This window comes from Dysidea avara, chromosome 4 (assembly GCF_963678975.1).
Source record: "Dysidea avara chromosome 4, odDysAvar1.4, whole genome shotgun sequence".
NCBI lineage: Eukaryota > Metazoa > Porifera > Demospongiae > Dictyoceratida > Dysideidae > Dysidea > Dysidea avara.
In genome coordinates, this window is record NC_089275.1 from 18,431,634 (window position 1) to 18,454,631 (window position 22,998).

At 39.6% G+C, this 22,998-nt stretch overlaps 1 protein-coding gene and 3 long non-coding RNA genes across 4 annotated transcripts; 3 read left to right on the top strand and 1 right to left on the bottom strand.

Annotated features, from left to right (window-relative positions):
- Nucleotides 1–1,047: 1,047 nt before the first annotated feature.
- LOC136253974 (uncharacterized) lies at nucleotides 1,048–3,710 on the bottom strand. Its single transcript, XR_010700225.1, has 3 exons — nucleotides 3,568–3,710; nucleotides 1,789–1,860; nucleotides 1,048–1,274 (listed from the first exon to the last, which is right to left on the bottom strand). It is a non-coding gene; the product is annotated as an uncharacterized lncRNA (long non-coding RNA).
- A 2,692-nt stretch (nucleotides 3,711–6,402) lies between these two features.
- On the top strand, nucleotides 6,403–11,040 carry LOC136253975 (uncharacterized). Its single transcript, XR_010700226.1, has 4 exons — nucleotides 6,403–10,464; nucleotides 10,515–10,577; nucleotides 10,812–10,870; nucleotides 10,926–11,040. It is a non-coding gene; the product is annotated as an uncharacterized lncRNA (long non-coding RNA).
- Nucleotides 11,041–14,178: 3,138 nt separating this feature from the next.
- Nucleotides 14,179–14,873, top strand: LOC136252828 (uncharacterized). The gene is made up of 3 exons (XR_010699790.1): nucleotides 14,179–14,427; nucleotides 14,492–14,570; nucleotides 14,630–14,873. It is a non-coding gene; the product is annotated as an uncharacterized lncRNA (long non-coding RNA).
- Nucleotides 14,874–17,415: 2,542 nt separating this feature from the next.
- LOC136253624 (uncharacterized) lies at nucleotides 17,416–18,504 on the top strand. The gene has a single exon (XM_066046290.1). The coding sequence runs from the start codon at nucleotides 17,416–17,418 to the stop codon at nucleotides 18,502–18,504; it is 1,089 nt and encodes a 362-aa protein (XP_065902362.1).
- The last annotated feature ends 4,494 nt before the right edge of the window (nucleotides 18,505–22,998 follow it).

Genomic DNA, 22,998 nt, shown 5'->3' on the forward strand with positions numbered 1-22,998 from the left:
TATAGTTTAATCCAGGGTGGGTGGCTAGCCACCCCATCCACCCCCCCTGGATCAGCCCCTGTGTAATCCACCCGTCACTTACGCTATCCCTCTGAAACTCTGGAGTTGAACTCATCGTGTCACTAGTAACTACCACACAAGCAGTGAAGCAAATCCATGCCGATTGTTTCGTGATCGAGGTTGCCGACATCAAAGGGGAAGTTTCATTTTTTTTTTTTTTTTTATCGCATGCGGTTAGACGCAACCGCAGGTGTATGCCTTGCGTTCCTTTGTGCATTCCGAACATTGATCGCCCTGTTATCGCTTCAGTATTCACTCAATCACCTCAAGATTCACATCATCGATTTCACCATACATGATTACCCTACAGTCGTGATTTCAGCACCAAACGAAGTTTCAGTCGTCCTCAGTCGACCTAGAGGCCAAATACAAATCCCAGATTGTTGTTTTCCGCAATACTCGCTTGGCATGTAGGGCAATGTGTCTTTAAACTGTTCTGAAAGTTTCGTTCAGATTGAAACATTTGTTTTCGAGAATGGCTAGTTTGAAATTTGAATTTAGTCGCCCCCACGTCATTTGCTCTCTAAGAATTTTACTCGGAATTTAAAGAATGACGCGGAGCACAACTGCGGTCACTGGGTATTGATGAACTGGCGCTCTATGTAGTTAATCAGTACATATAGCCACCAAGAAGTGTGCTGCCATAGATTATAGTCCATAGATATAATCTATGGTGCTGCATACCATCCTTCGTTTTGAAATTAGTCGCCCCCACATAATTTGTCCTCTATGGGCGCGGCTTAAAGAATGACACAAGAGTACAACTGCGGTTACCAGTTGTTGACACAAGCTGTGAGTAATTAGCACATGTAGCTAGCTTAAAAGGAAGTGTGCAAAATCGTCTAATACAATTGTCACCATGCATTATTGCATTTTATAGCACCCCCACACAAAATTACACATGTAATTACAACATACAGAGGAGACACATGAATACCAAACACTTTTCACAACAATAATGTAAGAATTGTACAATAATGACTGTAATATAACTACCAAACACTTTTCACAACAATAATGTAAGAATTGTACAATAATGACTGTAATATAACTGCTATGCAAATGTTTTCCAGTGGCCCGCCATGGTAACAAGTCTCACATGACGGCATGTATATTCATCCAAACACAATGGGAGTAACGAGTAAGTATGATGACAACAAGTTGGTATGACTCCATTTGTAGAATCCAGATGAGTGGGTGTGGCTCCAGTATGTCTAAACAGTTAACAAACATTCCTGTTATAAATACGTGCTAGAGTTGCAATATAATAGTATAGTATTTAAATGCAATAATACATAGTCTCCATTGCATCACTATCAAACGACACTAAGTGGAGGATATTGTTGCATCTCTAGTATGTACACTCTATCAGTACAACCTATCTTAATGGCCACTAGTATAGAAAGACAACCACTCTTGAAAAGCCAATTCCAATTGAGAATTTATACACTGTTACCTGCTGAATGAGTGAAGGTGGCAATAAACAAGTTCCACCGTAATTTATACACGTGATCTGATCCTGTATATTCTGTCAGTGGATGAGATCCACTTGGCCAGGACAAAATGTGACTCAAGTGCCCTGGATGATCCATACTCAACCAACTTATGACCCAGTGGCACAATGGAACTGACTATTTATAGAGAATACAATTATATTTATTTCTAAGATGTGTGGATGTGTGGACACATTACAACACATTACATGTACATACAAGACATGCTACTTACTGTTTTAGCATTTCAAGTCACCACATTATACACGTACCAGTCAACAATGCTTCATAGTGCCCATCAGTAAACCTGAAGAAAAGTTACGAAAAATAAAAATTCACATAAGTACAATGAAACCTCATTAATATGGCCAGCTGTGGGACCAAAAAATTTGGCCTGAATAACAAGGTGGCCTTATTAATGAGGTCATAAGTAATGCTTAGCTATATTTGGGACCTACTAGAGGTGGCCAATATAATGAGGTGGTCTTATTAAAGAGGTGGCCACTAAGTGAGGTTTCACTGTACATATAGTTCACAATATTAATGGTTAACAATATACACTGAAACTTGCAGGTCACTTCTTGTGGAAGATTGCTCTCTACACAAAATGACACATTCACAGGTTGTATTTAGATGGATGATACAGTAACGCATTGTGACTTCAATACTCGTGATGTGTCACTGCTAGGCAGCAACCATATACACGGCACTGCCACATCGCACTTGCTCGCACACACAATTTTGCTAAAGATTTTACAAATTGATAATTAAGGGGTGTGGCAACTAGCTGTTTCGCTCACAAGACTGTGTGGCAGCTGATTCCCTTCTGTACAAGTGGCCACCAAGACAGGTCCACTGTGGATGAAAGCCAGGCATTAGATATTTGGTATTTCATGTGTTGAAGACATTCCAGGACTTCTGGTAGTCTCAAATCTCACCACAGTTTAACTCAGGCAGTGTTGTGGTCACCACTAAACTACTGGAATGCTGTGTTATGTTCATCTTATGCTTGGCTACTATATTGTAGAACTGAAATGGATACTCTGAAAAATATATCCTATGGATAATGACTTCATCACTTTCTTCATCAGGAGCTTATAAGGACCAATAGTGAAACTTTTTACACTTGGGGCTGACAGTCAACTGCCTATGTCTGAAGCAGTGCTTTTGGTGCTCTAACAGATTGGCTGCCAACTTGCTGCCAGCACTCACTGTCTCATACGCTGTCATACACTAAATCCATCTCTATAGCCAGTTAGAACAGCATGCTTCTTACCTTTTTTAAGGCCGCATAATGCAGCCACCTCTTTAAAAGGCAAGGTTAGAAAATTTTGTCCCTACGGCCTGAATAATGACCAGATTTCACTGTACTATTAGTAATTAGTGATCATGGGGGATTATTTATTAAGATACTAAGATATACAAACGCTACAACCTCTAAATATAGCAGTAAAAATTTTACCCTGGTCCAATGTCTCGTAATAATCGTGACTTCGTGAGAGACTCTACTGCGACAAATACATGTTTACCATGATTTACAATATGTTGACAGATTAAACCACCTAAACTTACCATCTCTCAGATATCGACGTCGTAGAGGGGACTTAATTTACACATACAGACTATTTCATAACATGCTGGACATGGATAGCTCATCTTTATTTACCCTTCGATCATCTTCTATAACAAGAGGTCATGATTTAAAGATCTATAAACCACACGCTACCTGCTTGCCACGCCGTCACTTTTATTCAGTAAGAATTATAAATGATTGGAATGGACTCCCATATGACTCAGTTAATGTTCATTCAACCAATTTGTTTAAGACACACCTAGATAGATTTTATTATGATTACCAGTATGATATTGTATAGTTATTTTTGTAGTAGTTTGATTGTATAGATCAGGTTTTTACAGGCTTTGCCTCCTTACCTGTACCCCCAATAATGATATGTGCTAATCGCCTTTTTACAATTAAGTTTTACAACACAAATACATGTATAGTTAAACTCACCAATTGCGACTAAATCCCTTCAACACGAAAAGACAAGTAATGAGACAACCTTGGAGACAACAGCCACACAAGCCTATTCTGGTGCGTTTATTTAGTAGTAATATAAATTTTAAAGGCGTTTATTTACAACAGGACATAATTACGCGCCCCTTTATTGTCTCTGTACATACTTGCCTTTTCTTTACTATTCTCATTTCATTTCACAAGATCTCTTGGCAGGGGCGTAGCTTCTTCACTTGAATTAGTCAATGCTTGAAGTAGATCGAGATACTCTAATAGAACAGTCACATTTCTACAAGTGCCATATTTTTATATTGTAAAGTCTGTAAGTAGCTAGTAATTTAAACTATACAATCCGATGCTAAGCAGAAGTTGTAACTATGCTAAATATTGATTGCTGTGTTACAGCTGTTTTGTGACTGCTCTAATAGAGTATCTTGATCGTTTCAATGCAGTACAAGATGAAAGGCAAAGTGTTGTTAAGGGTTTACTAGTTAAAATGGGTGTTAGTTGACTGCAGTTGCATGCCACTAACAGGGCCGTCCAGGGAAATTAGAGGGCCCAGGGAAAAGAGTTAAAGAGGGGCCCAGGGGCAAGGAAGGGTCTAGATCCTGACTGCTCTAGTAGAGTATATCGATCTTTCTTTAAACAGGTATTCAAGTGGCCCCTTTAGGGCTGTGGTAGGGGGCAAAATACCCCAGTTACCCCCAATGTGGGCGGCCCTGGCCACTAAAATTACAGTTATATTTTAATATTCTGTCACTGTAATCTGGGGTTTCTGTCAAAACCATGGAAACTCACCTACTGTTATCAACAGTGCATTACTTATTCTAACAAAAAGTATTGAAATCTCATCCAAAAACAGCTTATAGCTGTAAAAAAAGTGCGTGTCCAAGTAAAGCAGAGTTAACTGCGACAAAAAGTAATGATATCATAATGCGACCATGTGCGAGGTGTGCAAGTTGTAAAATTAATATTAGCTAATCAGATAATACAATGTTATTGTTAAAGTGTTAATGAGAACTATGTGATGCTGCTAGTTTTTAAGTGTGTGAGCATCTTCATAAATGCCACATAAATTTAATTCTCAATAAAGCAATGTGTATAGATTCTCTGATAGTAATAAATAGTTTGAGTTTGGCCGCCTTTCCTGTATACAGCAATGCTACGAACAAAGGAAAGGTGGCCAAACTCAAACTATTTATTACTATCAGAGAATCTATACACATTGCTTTATTGAGAATTAAATTTATGTGGCATTTATGAAGATGCTCACACACTTAAAAACTAGCAGCATCACATAGTTCTCATTAACACTTTAACAATAACATTGTATTATCTGATTAGCTAATATTAATTTTACAACTTGCACACCTCGCACATGGCCGCATTATGATATCATTACTTTTTGTCGCAGTTAACTCTGCTTTACTTGGACGCGCACTTTTTTACAGCTATAAGCTGTTTTTGGATGGGATATAATTTACAGACTCAATGTTCAAGCCATGGGGGTGTATGATGAATTCTGCCTTGTAGAGATGTTGCAACCAAACGCAAATCTGCTGATAAGTGGTGAGCATATAACATATAATCCTATAGTAGCAGTTAATTTTTAATAGGACAAGGGCCAGTGGAAATTACTGCAGTTTACTGGTCATGCCAGTATTGGGTATAGTCAGGGTTACCAAAGATGTGCGTAAAGCACTTATTTGCAAAGCATATAGTGATCTTGGGGAATGCCACCATCTTGAAATAGCAACTCTGAGATTGCATCTGGGCTGGGATCTGGGAGTGTTTTCAGATGGAGATGTAAATATTCAGCTATATTGTTCAATGACTGTTCTATTAGAGTATTTTATTGCCTGACTGTTCTATTGAAGTATATCAATCATTCTGTACTTATCAATAAATAAAATCTGCTATGGCCACTGCCATAGTGGCCATAGTGTCCTGAGGGCAACTTATCAACTTGGTTTGCCACTCGTAGAGCAAGATACTTTGCTAAGGGTTATGAAAGAGATCACAGACATCATACTATTTCACTATATACATACATACATACACACACACACTTACATCATATGTGACCGGATTTCATATAACAAGGCTTCCACACACACAAAATCAAACTTACAATTTTACCAGAAATGGATTGCTGGTCTAATACACTATCATATTTCACACTGTACTTCCTTCAGCACTGGCAAGTCTGGTTTCTGTAGCAGCTTTCTTCCGACCCTGTCAAAGCCACGAGTGTGAGATTGGCACCATTAAATGGCCATGGCTTTGTGATAATGGTGTGTAGTGAGCTGGGACTTCACAGAGAGCTCGCCAATAGTGTTCTCAGTCAATTTGGAGTAATTTGAGGGCCATGGAGGGCCATGGCACTGCTTGAAGGTTCTTAGTTTACTAATTTGTTATGATGCCTTACTGTAGTTATACTGATAGTAAAGTGTCAGTAAACTTAAGTATATGGAACATAATTATTTTACTAAGTTTTAAACTCTCAGTAAAACATCAGTGAATGCGAGTTTACTGAAAAACTACTAAAATAACAAACAATTAACTGTTCCATATACTGGGGATATACCACTGTAGTAAACTAAGATACTTCAAGCAGTGTGGAGAGCCCAAACTTGGCCTCTGGATTCCAATCGTCTTCTTACTTCATTCTATACCCGTATATTAAGACCACCATCCACCCCCACCCTCCCACCCTATTACTACCACCTGTGATATTATTACCCGCTCGAAAAAAGCTGCTCAAAACAGGGCAAATTTTGGGTATCAGAAATGTATACACCCACTCAGTGATAGCTAGTGAACAGATGAACAATTGGTGCAAATTTTGTTTGCACAGCTGTATTCACTGGGAAGTTATTACACAATGATTCTTTAAAACCGCCATATCTCCTAACAAAGCTTTGTGCGTCGAAGCCTTGCTTTGTCAAATTCAGTCACATATACAAGCACAAGACACACACAAAATGTGCAAACACTATACACGCATGTTCGCACACATACACCACATATTGGTTGTACTTGATGTAAACAAGTTAATGTCACATCTCTTGTGAAATGCTCTTGTAGGTGAACTGGTAGTGCCCTTACTTGGTGTTAAAAAGCTCTTGCAGGAAAGAAAAATAATTGTGTTGTACATTTTGTTTAGTGCCCATTAATTACACATGTCACTTCATAGTTAAGCCATGAAGATATCCAAGCAAGCATCTTTGGTGTTGCGACTGATGTTCCAGGTTAGTTGCATGTGTCATAGGAGAATGTAAGCCCTGCAATGGTACAAAAATTACCCGTAAAATGCTACCGTTAAACAAATTACGGTGCATTAATCGGCGAACCCATTGGCAGTGAAATGGGTTTTTCTAAATTTCCATAGTGGGACTTTTTTATGAATGGAAATCCGTGGCCTTACCACCATCTTACTTCTTTGTGATGTCATTGGTTGGCGAGATAGGGTCTGGTGAATTACTGTTGACAAAAGGCATTCGTAGGCAAACAGTTACCACAGTTTCTTGCTGTTCTTGCTGGGAAAATGCTATGTAGCAATGGTATAAGCCCTGTTAGAAGTTTTGCTGTAGTGTTTATGTCCACCATACTAACATACAGCTAGCCAATGAATCAATGTCACTGGATATTAGTTGAAAGTCACCATTATACTCCACCAAGCTCTATCTCACTGACAAACGATGCCACAAAGAAAGAGAGGAGGCGAGGTAGCAGTCTTGCCATAGGAGACTAAGCAACACTTACAATTCCGCTTCTTCACAACTGTTGCTATGCCTGTAGTTTACTGCTCCCATCCTCTGCGATTCCAAACAATGAAGGAGTGATTCTACAACAGAATTATGGTCGATAACAAAACAGATACGTTCACATTTTGGAGATACAAATAAGAATTTGACAATATGCTGTGGCTTCAGTTAATGTCCACATCCTCAGGCATAAATTTAAATCCCTTCACAATGCTGAAAATATCCTTTACTGGAGGAGATGGGGAATAACATTGATAGCTGCAGGTAAGCACACAGATGATCTAATTTATACAAGCTAAATAATGATGTCAAACAAAGCAGAATTTACTGCACTACAAAAAAAAATTATTATAGTGGCCATGTCAGTAAGGTGTACTTCATGACCTCTTTACTGAGACCACCTCACTATCAAAGCTGCATTATTTTCTCCAGATGTGGTCCATTAATAAAGTATGTGTATGCAAGTTAACTGCACAAAAATACTATGTACCTTGTGATCGCCATTCTTGAAATTCAGTCACAACATAACGGCAACATCAAAAAATAGCTAGTAGCGTGCCATCTCTCTCCATACATACTTCATCAATATTCTTCATACATTTAAATTGTTAACCACTTGTGGTACAAAAAGGTAGATAATCAGTTTTGGAGGTAAATCTTGTGGAATGTATCTGGAAAAACTTTGCTGCTACAAAAGTCATCAATTTGACCGATAATTTTGCACAGTTGTCCTAAAAATCATATCAATGATAATATTGTTACATACAGGATTTCTACATAAAACACAAACATTACATACATGTCCCCCCAGCAAGGCTGATTGCTGGTTGGAAAACACAGATACATGAATACATAACCAACAGCAAGACCGCCCAAGGCTGATCGCTGGTTGGGAAACACAGATACATGAATACAAATCCAACAGCAAGACTGCTCAAGGCTGATTGCTGGTTGGGAAACACATTCATACACTACAAACACACCTCGTGTACAAGACCATACAAGCATGAACAATAATAGAACAAATAATATCATCGTACATCATGGTCCAGTTATGTAGTTTCAGGTTCTGTTTTCTTATTCCATCTTTTTCTTCTTGGATTAGCCATGTCTTATAATTTACAGTTGTGATGCACCTAGAAGGAAACAATACTGGTTAATACTAGTTCACTGTACATATCAGACAGAACGACTATCTAATAAATGCTCACCATGTAATAAAGTAGACTTGCTAGAGTCGCATAAATCATCTAATGTTGTGTAAATCGTAGGACTATGCCTATTAGTATGGATGACTTGCGTACTTACAACAAATTCTTCCTTCATGCAGTAGTCCTTCGCTCATGTAAAACGTGCTGAAAACAAAACACTGTTCACTCAACTTGATGGCACATCTTTCTTTATACAATCCGTTCTTTTGTTACTGCGCATAGCAGAACACTCGCAAACACTCATAAACACTCCAGCATGTTCTCTGCTGAACACGCCATTGTTTTCTAGTGCAGCTGGTCATACCTGCGGTTACGCGCATGTGTACAGAATCTTTTACCGTGTTTTAATATACGGAATGATCCCGTGATTTGGATAATTAACGGTAACTCATTAACAACCATTTAAAGGCCTTCAATCTCCTGTGTGTGTTTAAGGTTAAGTTCAGTGCCTGCTTGTTTTACAGATCTCACTTAATATGTTGTGTCATCATTCAGACATCCACGAAATTTGAATATTGTGCAAGCTGTGTCGAACAATCCCAACTCATATGCACAGTCACTGGAAAACCACAAACCACATTCAAGCAATCCGTTACAAAAGTTGAAAGCCACAACACAAGCTCATACACAGTCACCAGCAAACCACGGACCACGTGCAAATTCCAGCAATCTGTTACAAACTTTGTTGCACCATGGTATGTGCTTATTAATTAATGAAAGCCACAACACAAGCTCTATGGTGCATTAATGGAAATAAACAAGTTTCACCTGACTGACAATTATCACGCGACCTATTTAGGGGAAATCCCCTGGAAAGTCCCTTTACAGTAACACCTCAGGTGAAAAGTGAACACACGTGATACAGGATTTATATTATTATTGATGGCAGTCCATGTCTTGAGAGGGAAGTATGAATAATAATTAATCACTAAAATACATAAAGTTACGCATACCACATTGTAGAGCCATAACTAAAAAAAAGTTCCACCCGACTGACAATGATCATGTGACATATTTAGGGGAAATCTCTTGGAAAGTCCCTGTAACACCTCAAGTCAACACATGTGATACGCAGTTTATAATCATTATTGATGGCAGTCCAAGTCTTGAGAGGAAAATACGAATGATAAACATTTGTCATATTGTAATTAGATTTCAATGGAGTGGTGAAGTGTACTTTAACTGATTTGAAACTAAAATACGTACACCACTTGAAGAAGTCGAATGGATATTAAAGAGTCGATGCACTCAGCTCGTTGTGGAGGTTCAGTAATGAAAAGAGGAGTAGAGGTTCAGTAAGAAATGAGGAGTGAAGAAAGATGAGGCTATTATGTAAAGTGGCTGGGGAAAGTGCCACCTCGCCTCACACTGATTAACCGCGTGTATGCAATTAGTTTTTAGACTGTCAGACATCTGCACTGACTAGTGTAAATTCACTGAGACCAAGCTGAAAACTTCTCATGGTACCAACTTGAGTAGCAGCAAATACCAGTATTATCTGGCTTGGAATTATCTCATGGATGGATTGTTGACAAGGGTGTACTCGTATAGACCAAACAGCTTTCAGTATTGTCACTCTAGTGCCAATTTAGAAGTTCTGGAACTGTAGGTGGTAGAAGTAAGGTAATGTACATGATGCTTGTACAGAAAAAATACTCATTCACATTGCATGCTGGTATAAATAACTAAATTTATGTACAGTAAAACATGTCTAATCAGGACACTGTGTACTAAGGTCACAGCTGGGCCAACTTTTAAATCCTCAGATGCATTACTTGTGTAAAAAATGACATAGATTTTGGGTGTGTTGTATTTAATGCCTGCCTGTCGGTTTTTACAGGTAATCTGGTCACAGTATGCATGTGATCATGGTACATGCATAACTTGGGAACCAGGTAGGAAGTCATGAATTTCAAGTCAGTTTACATACAGAGGAATTGTATTATCTTGTGTGTTCTTTTTATAGTTCTCTATTGTCAACTGTACATGGATGGACTATAGTGACATTAAGGGTGTAGTGAATTTCCAGGTCAGTCTATGTACGTACTAAGGAATATAGTCATTATTTCTGGGTGAGGGGTACTGTTATGATTGCACCCCCCTGTCATTTACATGTCGTGCTTATAAAGATATTTTCCAGTATCCAAATTTTAGGCATATTGTATTTAATGCCCGATTGTTTAAATATCATGCTCATAAAGACATTTCCAATATTCAGATTTTAGGCATATTGTATTTAATGCCCACTTGTTGATTTTTGTAGGCTGATTGTGTTGTCAGATAACCAAGCAAGTGTCATTGGTGTTGTGACCGATGCTCCAGGTTAGTTACATGTGTGTTTAATTTAAGGTAAACTAGTACCTGCTTATTCTTATAGGTCTCACTTAATCTTATGTTGTCATGCAGACATCCAAGAAATCATGATTGGTGTTAAACTATTTTTAGTAATGTCTTGATGTTAATCTTGATTAAAGTTGTGTTACATGTTTAATAGCATTGTTGTATGTTTACCATAAGGCAAGAAATTTTCATGGATTTCGCGGCCATCTTATCAATGAAATTTGAATTGTGCAAGTTGTGTGGAACAACCCCAACTCATATATACAGTCACTGGAAAACAATGAACCACATTCCAGCAATCTGTTACAAAACTTGAAAGCCACAGCAGAAGCTCATACACAGTCACTGGCAAACCACATTCCATCAAAAAATTTTGTTGTGCCAACGTATGTGCATAATGATTAATGAAATTCACATCACAAGCTCGATGGTGCACACTACATAGAGGTGGTAACCATAATATAGGCTTGTTGTTTTTTGTATTTACCTTACCTTTGTGGTTAATCTATTAACAATTAAATAGAAGATAATCCTAAAACACCTTTCCCAGTGACTTTGTTCTTCACACCTTGTTTATAAGACATCTGGCAAATAAAAATGCTCGCATGGGGCATGGCACTAAATGGAATATAAAAGATTTCTGCTCACAATTCCATTCCTAGAGAACTTACACTTCTGCACGCTTTCACAACTTGTTTATCGGACATTGGGGCTTGTGTTCATATTGTGTCTTTAAAAGTTATTGTAGGAATTAGAGGTTTGATCGAAAATATGCATATGGGCAATTAAACCAGAATTAGATAGTGTCAGTGCTAGATGGACTGCACAAACATGGGCATGTTGACAGGTATAACGTGATGGTAGGTGCAACATAAGGTAGAGAAATAAAGTGAAATATGTGTAAATACGCCTATTCATATTTTAGCAAGGTCGTAAGACTATGATGATGACGACTCCTAAAGATTTTTTTATCACGTAATGCCATACAAATCTATTGAGAGATGTTGCATAATCCAGGACTAATATTGTGAAACCAATCCTACACGTAAACAACTCACAGTAGTGGCCACGCGCTTTTATATGGGCATGTGCTTTGTAGTTTCCTGGCCGTGCGACTCACTACCATGAGTGTTGATTATAACCATATATTAAATGCTATTTGCTTCATTTGTAAGACAGCTGCATTAACCCATTCACCGTCGGATCCTGTAAAAAAGAGACTATGTTGGATTTGACATTATATAAAATTAGATATAATACAAACACATAGCAACCATACATCAAAATACTGCTCATGAACTGCATAAAATAGTACTTATGTCAGTTATCCCATAGCTCTTACCATGTTGAAGCAACAGGCTGATTTCCCAAAAATAATTATTCACGTGTATGGCGGTGATCGCAAATATTGTAGGTACACTTTCACAATTGGCTGAGGTAAGTCACAGGTACCAAGGAACACCATCGTACCATTGTCAGAAGGAGTGATTAAACCCTGTGGAAGATACAGTCCTTTATTGTAGAAGCCATCTTCCCCATCACTGGTTCAAACAAATGCGCATGCGTATAAAGCCACATTACGTTGTGCGAGAAAATGAAGTTTCCACGCCGTGAAGGTAATCTGTGTGAAACTAAGACCATCATGGAAGATTTCATGTAAGAAAGACGTTACTGAGTACCCAAAAGAGTTTTGTTGTATCTGACATCGTATTCTTGCCATTAGACAATGGAAACTTCACCCAGGTTCCATGCCAGTTTTAGCCAACTATCTTCTCAGAAAGAAAGGTGTGTTATACTGTCCTGCTTTGTTTACCACTGTGATATTATTAATAGTTCATTTCATACATTAATTGGATGGTTTTACACAATAATAATACTGTAACTACTATATATATTATATATATATATATTACAAATTATACAATATACTTATTTGGCTACATGTAGCTAGCTAGTCAGTCCACTATTCTAACTTAGTATACTTAGCAAAACAGTTTCTGTCTTTTTCAATACACAGGTATACATCACAATGGGAACACTTATTTCTTGTCTGGTGGCAGACTTCTGCTCTTGGTAAGTTTAGTCTGGTGTGTTTCTTCATGCATACAACATGGTCACGCTTGTTTTCCACTTTTGTAAGCCAGTGGCCAAGTCCCACATTCTTCCTGGTCAAACAATCACCGTCTTCGTTGGAAGCCCTTTGCTTTGAGCATTTATCAGTGAAGTGGCCACCTCCAACTGGAATTGCAAAAAGTCAATTTTTTTTCGTCCTTTGGCCTGGTGGAGATGAGGATATGACAATCCATGGAGCACATAGGCATTCAGAAGGGAGCATTCTAGCAGGTATGAAAAACATCTTTTCCACCATCTTCTGGATCTTCTCCCAACATTATAGAAGCCCACCAGCTGATCACCCCTGTCTACCCCCTCATGTATTACCCCCTCATGTAATCAGGGAGTAATGGAGGACATGGTACATCCAAACAAGACCCATCCTGATTACACTGCCGGATGGTATATGGTTCAGTTGTCTCCGCTCGATGCATAGTGGTTATGAAGTAGACATACTTCCAATCAAACCATGCTACTGCCAGAAGAGGTCCGTTTGATCTATAGTTGTAATATCCTCTGTTCTTCTTTTTTTACTAATCCTTTTGGAAGCCTTTTCAGTTAGTTCTAGCTGTTCCACAGCAGTTGACACCCTTTTTGTAGAGGGTCAAAAACAGCTGTGGGCTTGTATAGTAATTATCTGTGTACAGCTCAAACCCATGGTCTTCTAGGCCTTCCATGAGTTCCAGCACTACCCTAGAGCACAGCCCCACTTCAACACCCTGATCCATGCTCTTTCCAGCATATACATGTATTTGAAATCTGTAAACATACCTATTGCTGGCATCACTTAGTGCAAAAACCTTCATTCCCCACTTGGTCGGCTTGTCCTTCATGTATTGTTTGAAGGACAAGCGTCCCTTGAAAGGGATCATAGCCTCGTCTACTGTAACAGTTTGTTTTTGTACATAATTAGACTGAAAGAATGCCACCAATAGGTTTGCTAATGCTCGGATTTTGAATAATTTATCTGGTGTTGTTGTAGGTGTTGCCTGCTCAGCATTGTTTGCCACATGAAGAAAGTGGAAGATCTGCTCAAAACGAGTTTTTGTCAATATACTTGATATGCCTGGTATGGAAATATATTTGTGTAATTCTGATGTACTCCAATACATCTCAAGATGAGGCAGTCGAAGTATTCCCATCAAGATAAGTATTCCAATAAATGCCTTCATCTCATCGATGTCAACATCATAAACCCTAGGATTGGGTTTTGTGGATGGATGATCGTGAGCATATCTATTAGTCTCAGTCACTGGTAGGTCCCACACTTCATCAGTGAAAAACCTACAAAATAAATCTAGTGAAGATGTACCATCTGGAATTGCTACAGTGGAGCCTGTCTTATTGTATACGTAAGTACAAGAGTCAGGCTCCCTTTTGTGCCAGTTATCAGACATTGCCTCTAGATGATTTGTTGACCCTGGGTGGTGAGTTGATCTTGGAGTTGCTGTTGTTCCTCGTCCTCTACTACAGCCCCTCTCTCTACCACAGCTTCTAGTGCTGCGGCTACGACTTCTGGCCATGCCGCTATATCTGCTGCGACCTCTAGATCTTCCTCTTCCACATACAGGTAATGCTGCTTGTTCATTGTCACTGTTTTCACCCCCCCCCCCCCCTCCCCCCTTGTAGCTGTTACTCCACATCCCCTGACTGCTGGTATTGATTCTTCATCATCATTATCGACTGTATCTCCATGTCCTCTAACTGTTCATCCTTGTCCAGCACTGATATCCACATCATCATCTGTAGGTGTATGCCTTGTTGTACAGTCACACCGTGGCATATGGTGTTGAGCTCTGGTTACTCAAGCTTGCCTTGGCCGTTTTGGAACACTTTGACCTGCATCATCGTCACCATTTTCATCACTACTACTACTACCCTGAAATATAGTTATTGTTTTGTAAACAATGTAATAAATAAATGTGTACAATATAAATTACATGTGTGTCATTTGTTAATACCTGTAATTAGATAGTGTTGTACCTATGTAGCCGATTTGTAATACATAATTGTTTAGATATTCAAGGTATCTATTGTATTTTTGCTATGTATGGTTTTATTCTTACTGTGTATGCTGCCAAAACCTCCCTCAGATAAATTGTTTTCAATAGCACTAGTGTCAGGGTTAGCATTGCTTGAGTCCATCATGCTAGCTACTAATATGATACTGACTTCATCTTGATCACCTCCAGCTATGCCAAGAGAGCCAGCCATCAGATCAGCACGATCAAATTGGTCCTCCTGTTCTTCTTGATCCTTGCCTTCGTCCTCAACAAGGTTTGCCACCATAAGGTCCACTCACCGTACTGTCAGAGCACCCAAGAAGACATAGATTTCATTGTCTTCTTCGTAATTGTCACTTTCATCTTCAGAAAACCCATCAAAAATGGCTTGAATCAAATCCTCTTCTAAAACCCGTGTAGATGCCATTACATCACTCACGTGAAATGAATCAACTTTGTGGGAGGGATCCTTTTATCATAGTTACAAGGGTCTGTGGGCATGACCTTTTGCGACATCGTACATTGGCAGGAAACTTGTAAAACTGACGTTGAAAAAATTCCCAGGCAACTATTGTACATTAGTTAGAAACAAACCTCCATATGGCACCAATGATGGTTAATGATATTTCATTTTGTAAGCAATATACTACGATAATTATAATCATGAACTCGATATATCACACTGTAAAAATAGCCTCGATACAGTTATCATCTCATGCTTTTATCAGGATAGCAATGATATTATTATATTGCCCACCCCTAATTAATAGTTAACGTGGTGTGCATTCACTTGCACCATGCTAACAATCAGCACAACTTATATACGCATGCATACATACACCAATATTACATGTTGCATACATGCACTTAGCCTAAGTGCATGTAGGTCTTCTTCATACATACCTGTATGATCAATGGCGGATCCAGGATGGGGCATTTGGGGCAAATGCCCCCCCTCCCTCTCACCTTGTGGAGGAGACAACCATAGCTACTTCTGATTAAAATAGTTACTAAACTTTGTCAGGCCAAGATCAGTTTATTGACTCATGCACATTTTACTAGCATTTATTACAAATTCACCTGAAACCAAAACGAACCAAAGTCAAACTAACTGTGAAATTGGCATCCAGTACCTTCTTGAGTACTAAGCGCCTCTAAAAATAATTATCGTGTTGCTGTTTATTTAGACATTAAGAGCCTTTAAAAGACTTCACAACCATCTGAAAAGGCCAAAATGGCAAAAATCTACAGTGAAACACTACTAAGAAGTGATTATTTGCTGCTTCAAAATTGCAGCACTGAACTACTCTCCCCAACCACCTACAATTTAGCCTGTTTGTGCCCCTCCCCTTGCCAGCTCCTGGATCCGCCCCTGATGATGTCCTCACTATGCGAGGCCCTCATCTACCCAACCACCTCACCATGACTCAAACAATACAGCATTATAATTTGGGTTGTAATTGGGCCAACCGAGGAGGGAAATATGGGAACTTTTTTCGTGATGGATAGGACACATCAGCATACACATACCAACCAGATAGGACACATCAGCACATACGTGCAGGATGGGACACATCAGCATACACACATGTCGGATAGGACACATCAGCACACACACGCGCAGGATGAGACACATCAGCACACACACACGTGCTGGATAGGACACATCACCACACACAAATGCTGGACGGGACACATCAGCACACTCCCATGCCGGATAGGGTGAAGACCAAAAAAAAGGTCACTGCCTGCTGACAATAGCTGCTCTCCACCAATTATATCTCCTTATGTATAACTACACATACGTAGCTAAGTAGCTTGCTACACTGCTTCTCTGAATACTGTGACTGTTCTATTAGAATATCTCGATCTTTTCTTGCAAACAGTGTCCCATAAAAGTGGGGGGCCATGGCCCCCCTGTCTCCACTGTCTATGTATGACCATAGGCGATTCTAAGGGGGGCCATTGCCCCCTGCTGAAAAATAACTTTTTTAAAATCTTGGGGAAAAGTTGCAGTATAGATTGGCATTGTTATTTTTAGCATTTTTCTTGACTTTAGCATAAATTTTAAGCTATTTTCAAGCCTTCAAATTGCAAAAATCCTGCAGCTTCTGGGTGTTGCATCCCCAGACCCCCCTGAAATTCTACTTTATATTACAGCCATACAACAATAGTCATGCTGTTTCCTACTTCTCGCCACTATACCCCCCTCGTAGTCTCGCGTAGCCAGACCCTATTTCTCTGCACGGCGCTTATCGATTGGAAATTATAAGTGCCTACTCCGAAAAGTTCTGCCAGCAAATCACCTCTGGATGGGTGAGCGTTGATTGGCCCTAGACCCACTTCTCGAACCACTGGAAGACATCATCTCTCTTCAACTTTTTCCCGCACTGACTGGGAGATCTATTAGTGATGTGGAGAGGGCTCTTTTTTTCCTTACCTGTTAGACTGGGTGGTCTTGGTATCTGTGATCCCAAATCTCATTCTCATGCTGAGTTTGATTCCTCTGTGAAGATTACCTCTGCGCTTGTTGCTTTGATTGTTCAGCAGGAGCTAACATTTAGCACTGACACCTTGGAGGCCCAGCGCTCGGCTAAGTGTGAACTTGTGCAAATGAAGCATCGAGCGCATGATGAGGTCGCTGCCACTTTGTGTCAATCATTACCAGTTGGTCTGCAGAGGATTGTGGCACTGTCTAGCGAGAAAGGGGCCTCCTCTTGGCTTTCCGCTTTGCCTGTAGAGGAGCATGGTTTTGCTCTGCATAAGGGTGCCTTCCGTGATGCTCTCTGCTTACGCTATGGGTGGCTCCAATCTGGATTGCCAACCCAGTGTGTTTGTGGTCAAGGATTCTCTGTGGACCACTCCATGAACTGCCCTACAGGTGGCTACCCCACCCTTCGGCACAACGAACTTAGGGATTTTACTGCTGCCATCCTGTCTGAAGTCTGTACTGATGTGTGTGTTGAGCCCCCTTTACAGTCTCTCTCTGGTGAAACACTCACATACGCTACTGCAAATCGTGAGGATGGAGCACGATTGGATGTTTCAGCTGTTGGGTTCTGGGGTGGTCACCACCAAAGGGCTTTCTTTGATGTTAAGGTGTTTAATCCAACTGCTTCGTCATACCGTGTTACACCAGTGGCTTCATTGTATCGGAGATTCGAAAAGGAGAAATGTAGGAAATATGAGCAGAGGATTAGGGAGGTTGAGATGGGTTCATTTACCCCATTAGTCTTTTCAACGTTTGGTGGAATCAGTGGATGTACCAGCATCTTTTACAAACGTCTAGCCTACTTACTGTCCCTGAAGAGAGAAGTTCCCTACAGCAGCGCGATGTCTTGGCTACGTTGTCGCATCAGCTTCTCGTTGCTCCGCTCAGCGATTGCGTGCCTTAGGGGGGCGCGCTCCCACAGTGGTTGTCCCATCAGTCATAGGGCACTTGACCTTGTACTATCAGAGGGTCGGGTGCCTTCCCCTAATTATTTAAATTGCTCCCTTTAATCTCAGTCCAATTTTTGTCTAGCACTTCAACACCTAGTGCTAGGGGTGGTGGCAAAGGGTGCTGGTTACCCCGGGAAAAAAAATTGACCCTAGACCACTTTCAATAGAGGTGTGGATGACCACAGTTGGCTTCATCCTCAGCTAAAGGTAAAGTTTTAGCCTGTTCAGACTCTAGTACCGCGTGGCCAGACCGATTTTTCTCCCACGGCGCTTATCGATTGGAAATTATAATCGCCTGCTTCTAGGGCCAATCAACGCTCACCCATCCAGAGGTGATTTGCTGGCAGAACTTTTCTATTGTAGAGTCCCCAGACCCTTTCGGAGCAGGCGCTTATAATTTCCAATCGATAAGCGCCGTGCGGAGAAATAGGGTCTGGCTACGTAAGACTACTCCCCCGTAGGTCCTCAATGTTAAATCAGCTTTCATGGCCAACTCTCCAGACTCGCCGCAAATTATCTCGACGACAAACTTTACACAAAGTTTTTACCAACAGATATCACTTAAAATTCCTCCATACTACCTACGAACATCACGATCCACGAGACAGTACCATCCACTGCACTACATCTTACCACATGTATGTACCACATCACACCAAAATAGTTATTTTTCAAGAACAATTAATGATTGGAACTCCTGAAGTTGCAGATGCTGACATTTTTAGAACTGGACTACAATCATTATTGTAATTGTGTTGCATGTATTTGGGCAAATCTGAGCACACCAGCAGGGCTGACTGCTCAGTAATAATAATAATCATAATCAGGTCAGGTCTAGAATCGCCACTGTGTATGATGGTAACAGCATAGTAATATAAACATGAACTTGCTGCTGCAACATGATATATTAGCTAATCCTGCAACAGTTGGTGGAAGAAATGTCGAATGCCAGTTAGTCAGATGGTTCTTTAGCTTTATAAAATAGATTGCAAAAACTGACTTTGGAATTATCCAGGTGTTCAGGTGCATAAAAGATAGATTTACGTAAGTAGAGTAAATTATCTATTCTCGGACACCATGTATACTCGGACACTCGTTCTCGTACACTGCTGGACGGAATCCTACGAAAATTGGTCTGGACATACGTTGCATATAGCCTAAATATACCTCCAAGTTTGAGCCAAAACGCTTGTTTGATTGTTGTGTTAGACCACATCAAAGTTGTTTCTCAAAATCATATATTCTTGGACAAAATTCAAGTATTGTCGGACACCGGTCAGTAATCCTACATCAAATATTTTAAAGACTTACCACCAACGCCATCTGTTAGGGCTGTTCATTAGCTATCAGCAGAGCCATAGTTTATTTCTTTCTATCTCATTTGCAGGAAGCTGTGATCGGAAATGTGCGAGTGTGTTACCACCTCTATTCTCGGACACGAACTATCAGCTGGTTCTCGTACATGGTTATACCAAATCGTACAAAAATTATTGTGGACATAGTTTATACATACCCTATCTAAACCTCCAAGTTTGAGCTAAAAGCTTTTATGATTGGCTAACTAGAACGGATTAAAGTTTCCACGAGAAAATTAGTATTCTCATTTTTCTCGTATAATAGCCAATACTTCTTACACCAAATAATTTATCCACTTCCTACCACCACCATCTGATAGAGCTATTCATTGGCTATCAGCAGAGCCATAGTTTATTTCTTTCCATCATCGTTATGGATAGTTATGATCAGAAATATGCGAGTATGTAATTACCTCTATTCTCCGACACATTGTTTCTGTGCTGTCTGATTGAATCTTGACTCCAGCTATTTCTGGTGATTTTTTTACTTTTCATTGACTTGAACTACTTTAAATAGCATGTAATTCCAGTGAACTACCTTTTTGTACGACCAGAAATAGCTGGAGTCAAGATTCAATTAGACAGCACAAAATAATGTGTCCGAGAATAGAGGTAATTACATACTCGCATATTTCTGATCATAACTATCCATAACGATGATGGAAAGAAATAAACTATGGCTCTGCTGATAGCCAATGAACAGCTCTATCAGATGGTGGTGGTAGGAAGTGGATAAATCATTTGGTGTAAGAAGCATTGGCTATTATACGAGAAAAATGAGAATACTAATTTTCTCGTGGAAAATTAATCCGCTCTAGTTAGCCAACCATAAAAGCTTTTAGCTCAAACTTGGAGGTTTAGATAGGCTATGTGTAAACTATGTCCACAATAATTTTTGTACGATTTGGTATAACCATGTACGAGAACCAGCTGATAGTTCGTGTCCGAGAATAGAGGTGGTAACACACTCGCACATTTCTGATCACAGCTTCCTGCAAATGAGATAGAAAAAAATAAACTATGGCTCTGCTGATAGCTAATGAACAGCCCTAACAGATGGTGTTGGTGGTAAGTCTTTAAAATATTTGATGTAGGATTACTGACCGGTGTCCGACAATACTTGAATTTTGTCCGAGAATATATGATTTCGAGAAACAACTTTGATGTGGTCTAACACAACAATCAAACAAGCGTTTTGGCTCAAACTTGGAGGTATATTTAGGCTATATGCAACGTATGTCCACACCAATTTTCGTAGGATTCCGTCCAGCAGTGTACGAGAACGAGTGTCCGAGTATACATGGTGTCCGAGAATATATAATTTACTCTATCAAGTAGGCACCAGCCAATTATGCCAGCATAATTTAAAGCATAATAGGTGACCAAAAGCCTCGCCAAAAGCATCAAGCATAATGCCAGCATAATAGGGACGATGTTTGAAAATTTAATTAAAAGCGCAATAGACTACGCGCGCCGAAAGAAAGCAAATGTTCACTTCCAATAGCGTTATTAGTGCATTTCATATTTAAAAACACGTAATATAACTTATGAACTGTTTCTTTGTTGGTCATTCACGCTTTGCAGAAATAAGATCGAGATACTCTAATAGAGCAGCCACTTACTCTAATACAGCAGTCAGGAAAGGCTGATATACTCTAATAAAACAGTCAGTTCTAGAGAACAATCTTGATTTTGAAAGCATAATTTTGAGCATAATGGGCTTAATTTTTGAGCAATGCTCAAAAGCATAATAGGTAAAATTTTGGGCATAATAGGCCGGTGCCTAGTATCAAGTATGTGAAGTTATGGTGCATACTCTTCTCATATGCCATAGATACATGGCAAGTGTAGAAACAAATAGCCGCCTCATGTCAAAATAATATAAAGACGTTAATGCTTGCAACATAACCTTAAAACAAATGGCTTAACCATATCATAGTACATAAAATGATTTCCACTAGCCACTGTAATTTGTAAACTGAAAAAATTAATTAATTGGTTGACATTAGCATTTAAATCCCACTCAATATATTTTGCACCTTTATAATATACTACTGCAGAAAATCAAGAATTATATATGTTTAGCCGGCTAAATCATTTTCAATATAGCTAGACAGGATATGCTACTGTCATTCTTTACCTTTTCCACCGCATTGACATTTACGTCTAGTGAGATTAACATATCTACTAGTTGAACATGGCCGATATATGCTGCAATATGTAGAGGAGACCACTCATCCTGTAGTAATAGTTCATAACAGATGAAAAATAGCATAAAACAAAGCTATGTGCTTATTCAACAACCAGTGCACAAGTTTGTTAAACTTACTTTTGTAGTAGCATTAATATTTGCTCCAGAGAAGGTCTTTATAACTCTAATATGACCATTTATATGTGACCAGATTTTACAAAACCGATCCAAACCGCACATCAGACAAAATCAAACTAACACCACCAGTGGATAACTACACTATCGTACTAGTAGTTTTGACCACTCAAACTACTCGAGGCTGGTTTCAACAGACGTCTTTTCCGGAGTGTGTGTAGAGCTCGAATGGCGGTTTTAGGCCTTGTGAAGGACCTGGCTTGGTAAGAATCAGTGGTTTACTGGTGGACAGCCTGATAATGTAGGCCAGATGTATTTCTGTGGATTTTGCTACATATCAACCACTAAGGAGCCAGGATGGCCCTGTAATCTCGTCTCTGGACTCCAATCGTGGTCTGCCACCATTTTGAGGTCTAGCCCTTGCCCACCCCGCACCCCCCACCCCTTTGTGAGCACTCGTGATACTTCTTCACTCGTCCAACAGCTCAGATTTTCTCTTATTTGGCGGGAAACTCTACAAGCAGCTACAAGTACTGGAAGTGCTCTGAAAGGTAACAGATTGATGCATCTTTAGTGTAAGTTTCATACGCATGCTTGCTATCCTTGGAGAGTTAGGCTGGCTTGAATTCTTTAAAACCGTTTATCTCGAAACTTCTAATGTGCGATTTGGATCGTTTTTCCACTAAAATCCAGTCACATATGCTGCAACATGTATAGGAGTCACATCATCCTATAATAATACATGTATGCAGGATGATTACAAGTAGAATATGAATGCATACTTTATCAGCAGTATTAACATCTGCTCCTCCACTAATCAGCTTATTTACTATTTCAGCATCACCATTTTGAGCAGCAACATATAAATGAGTG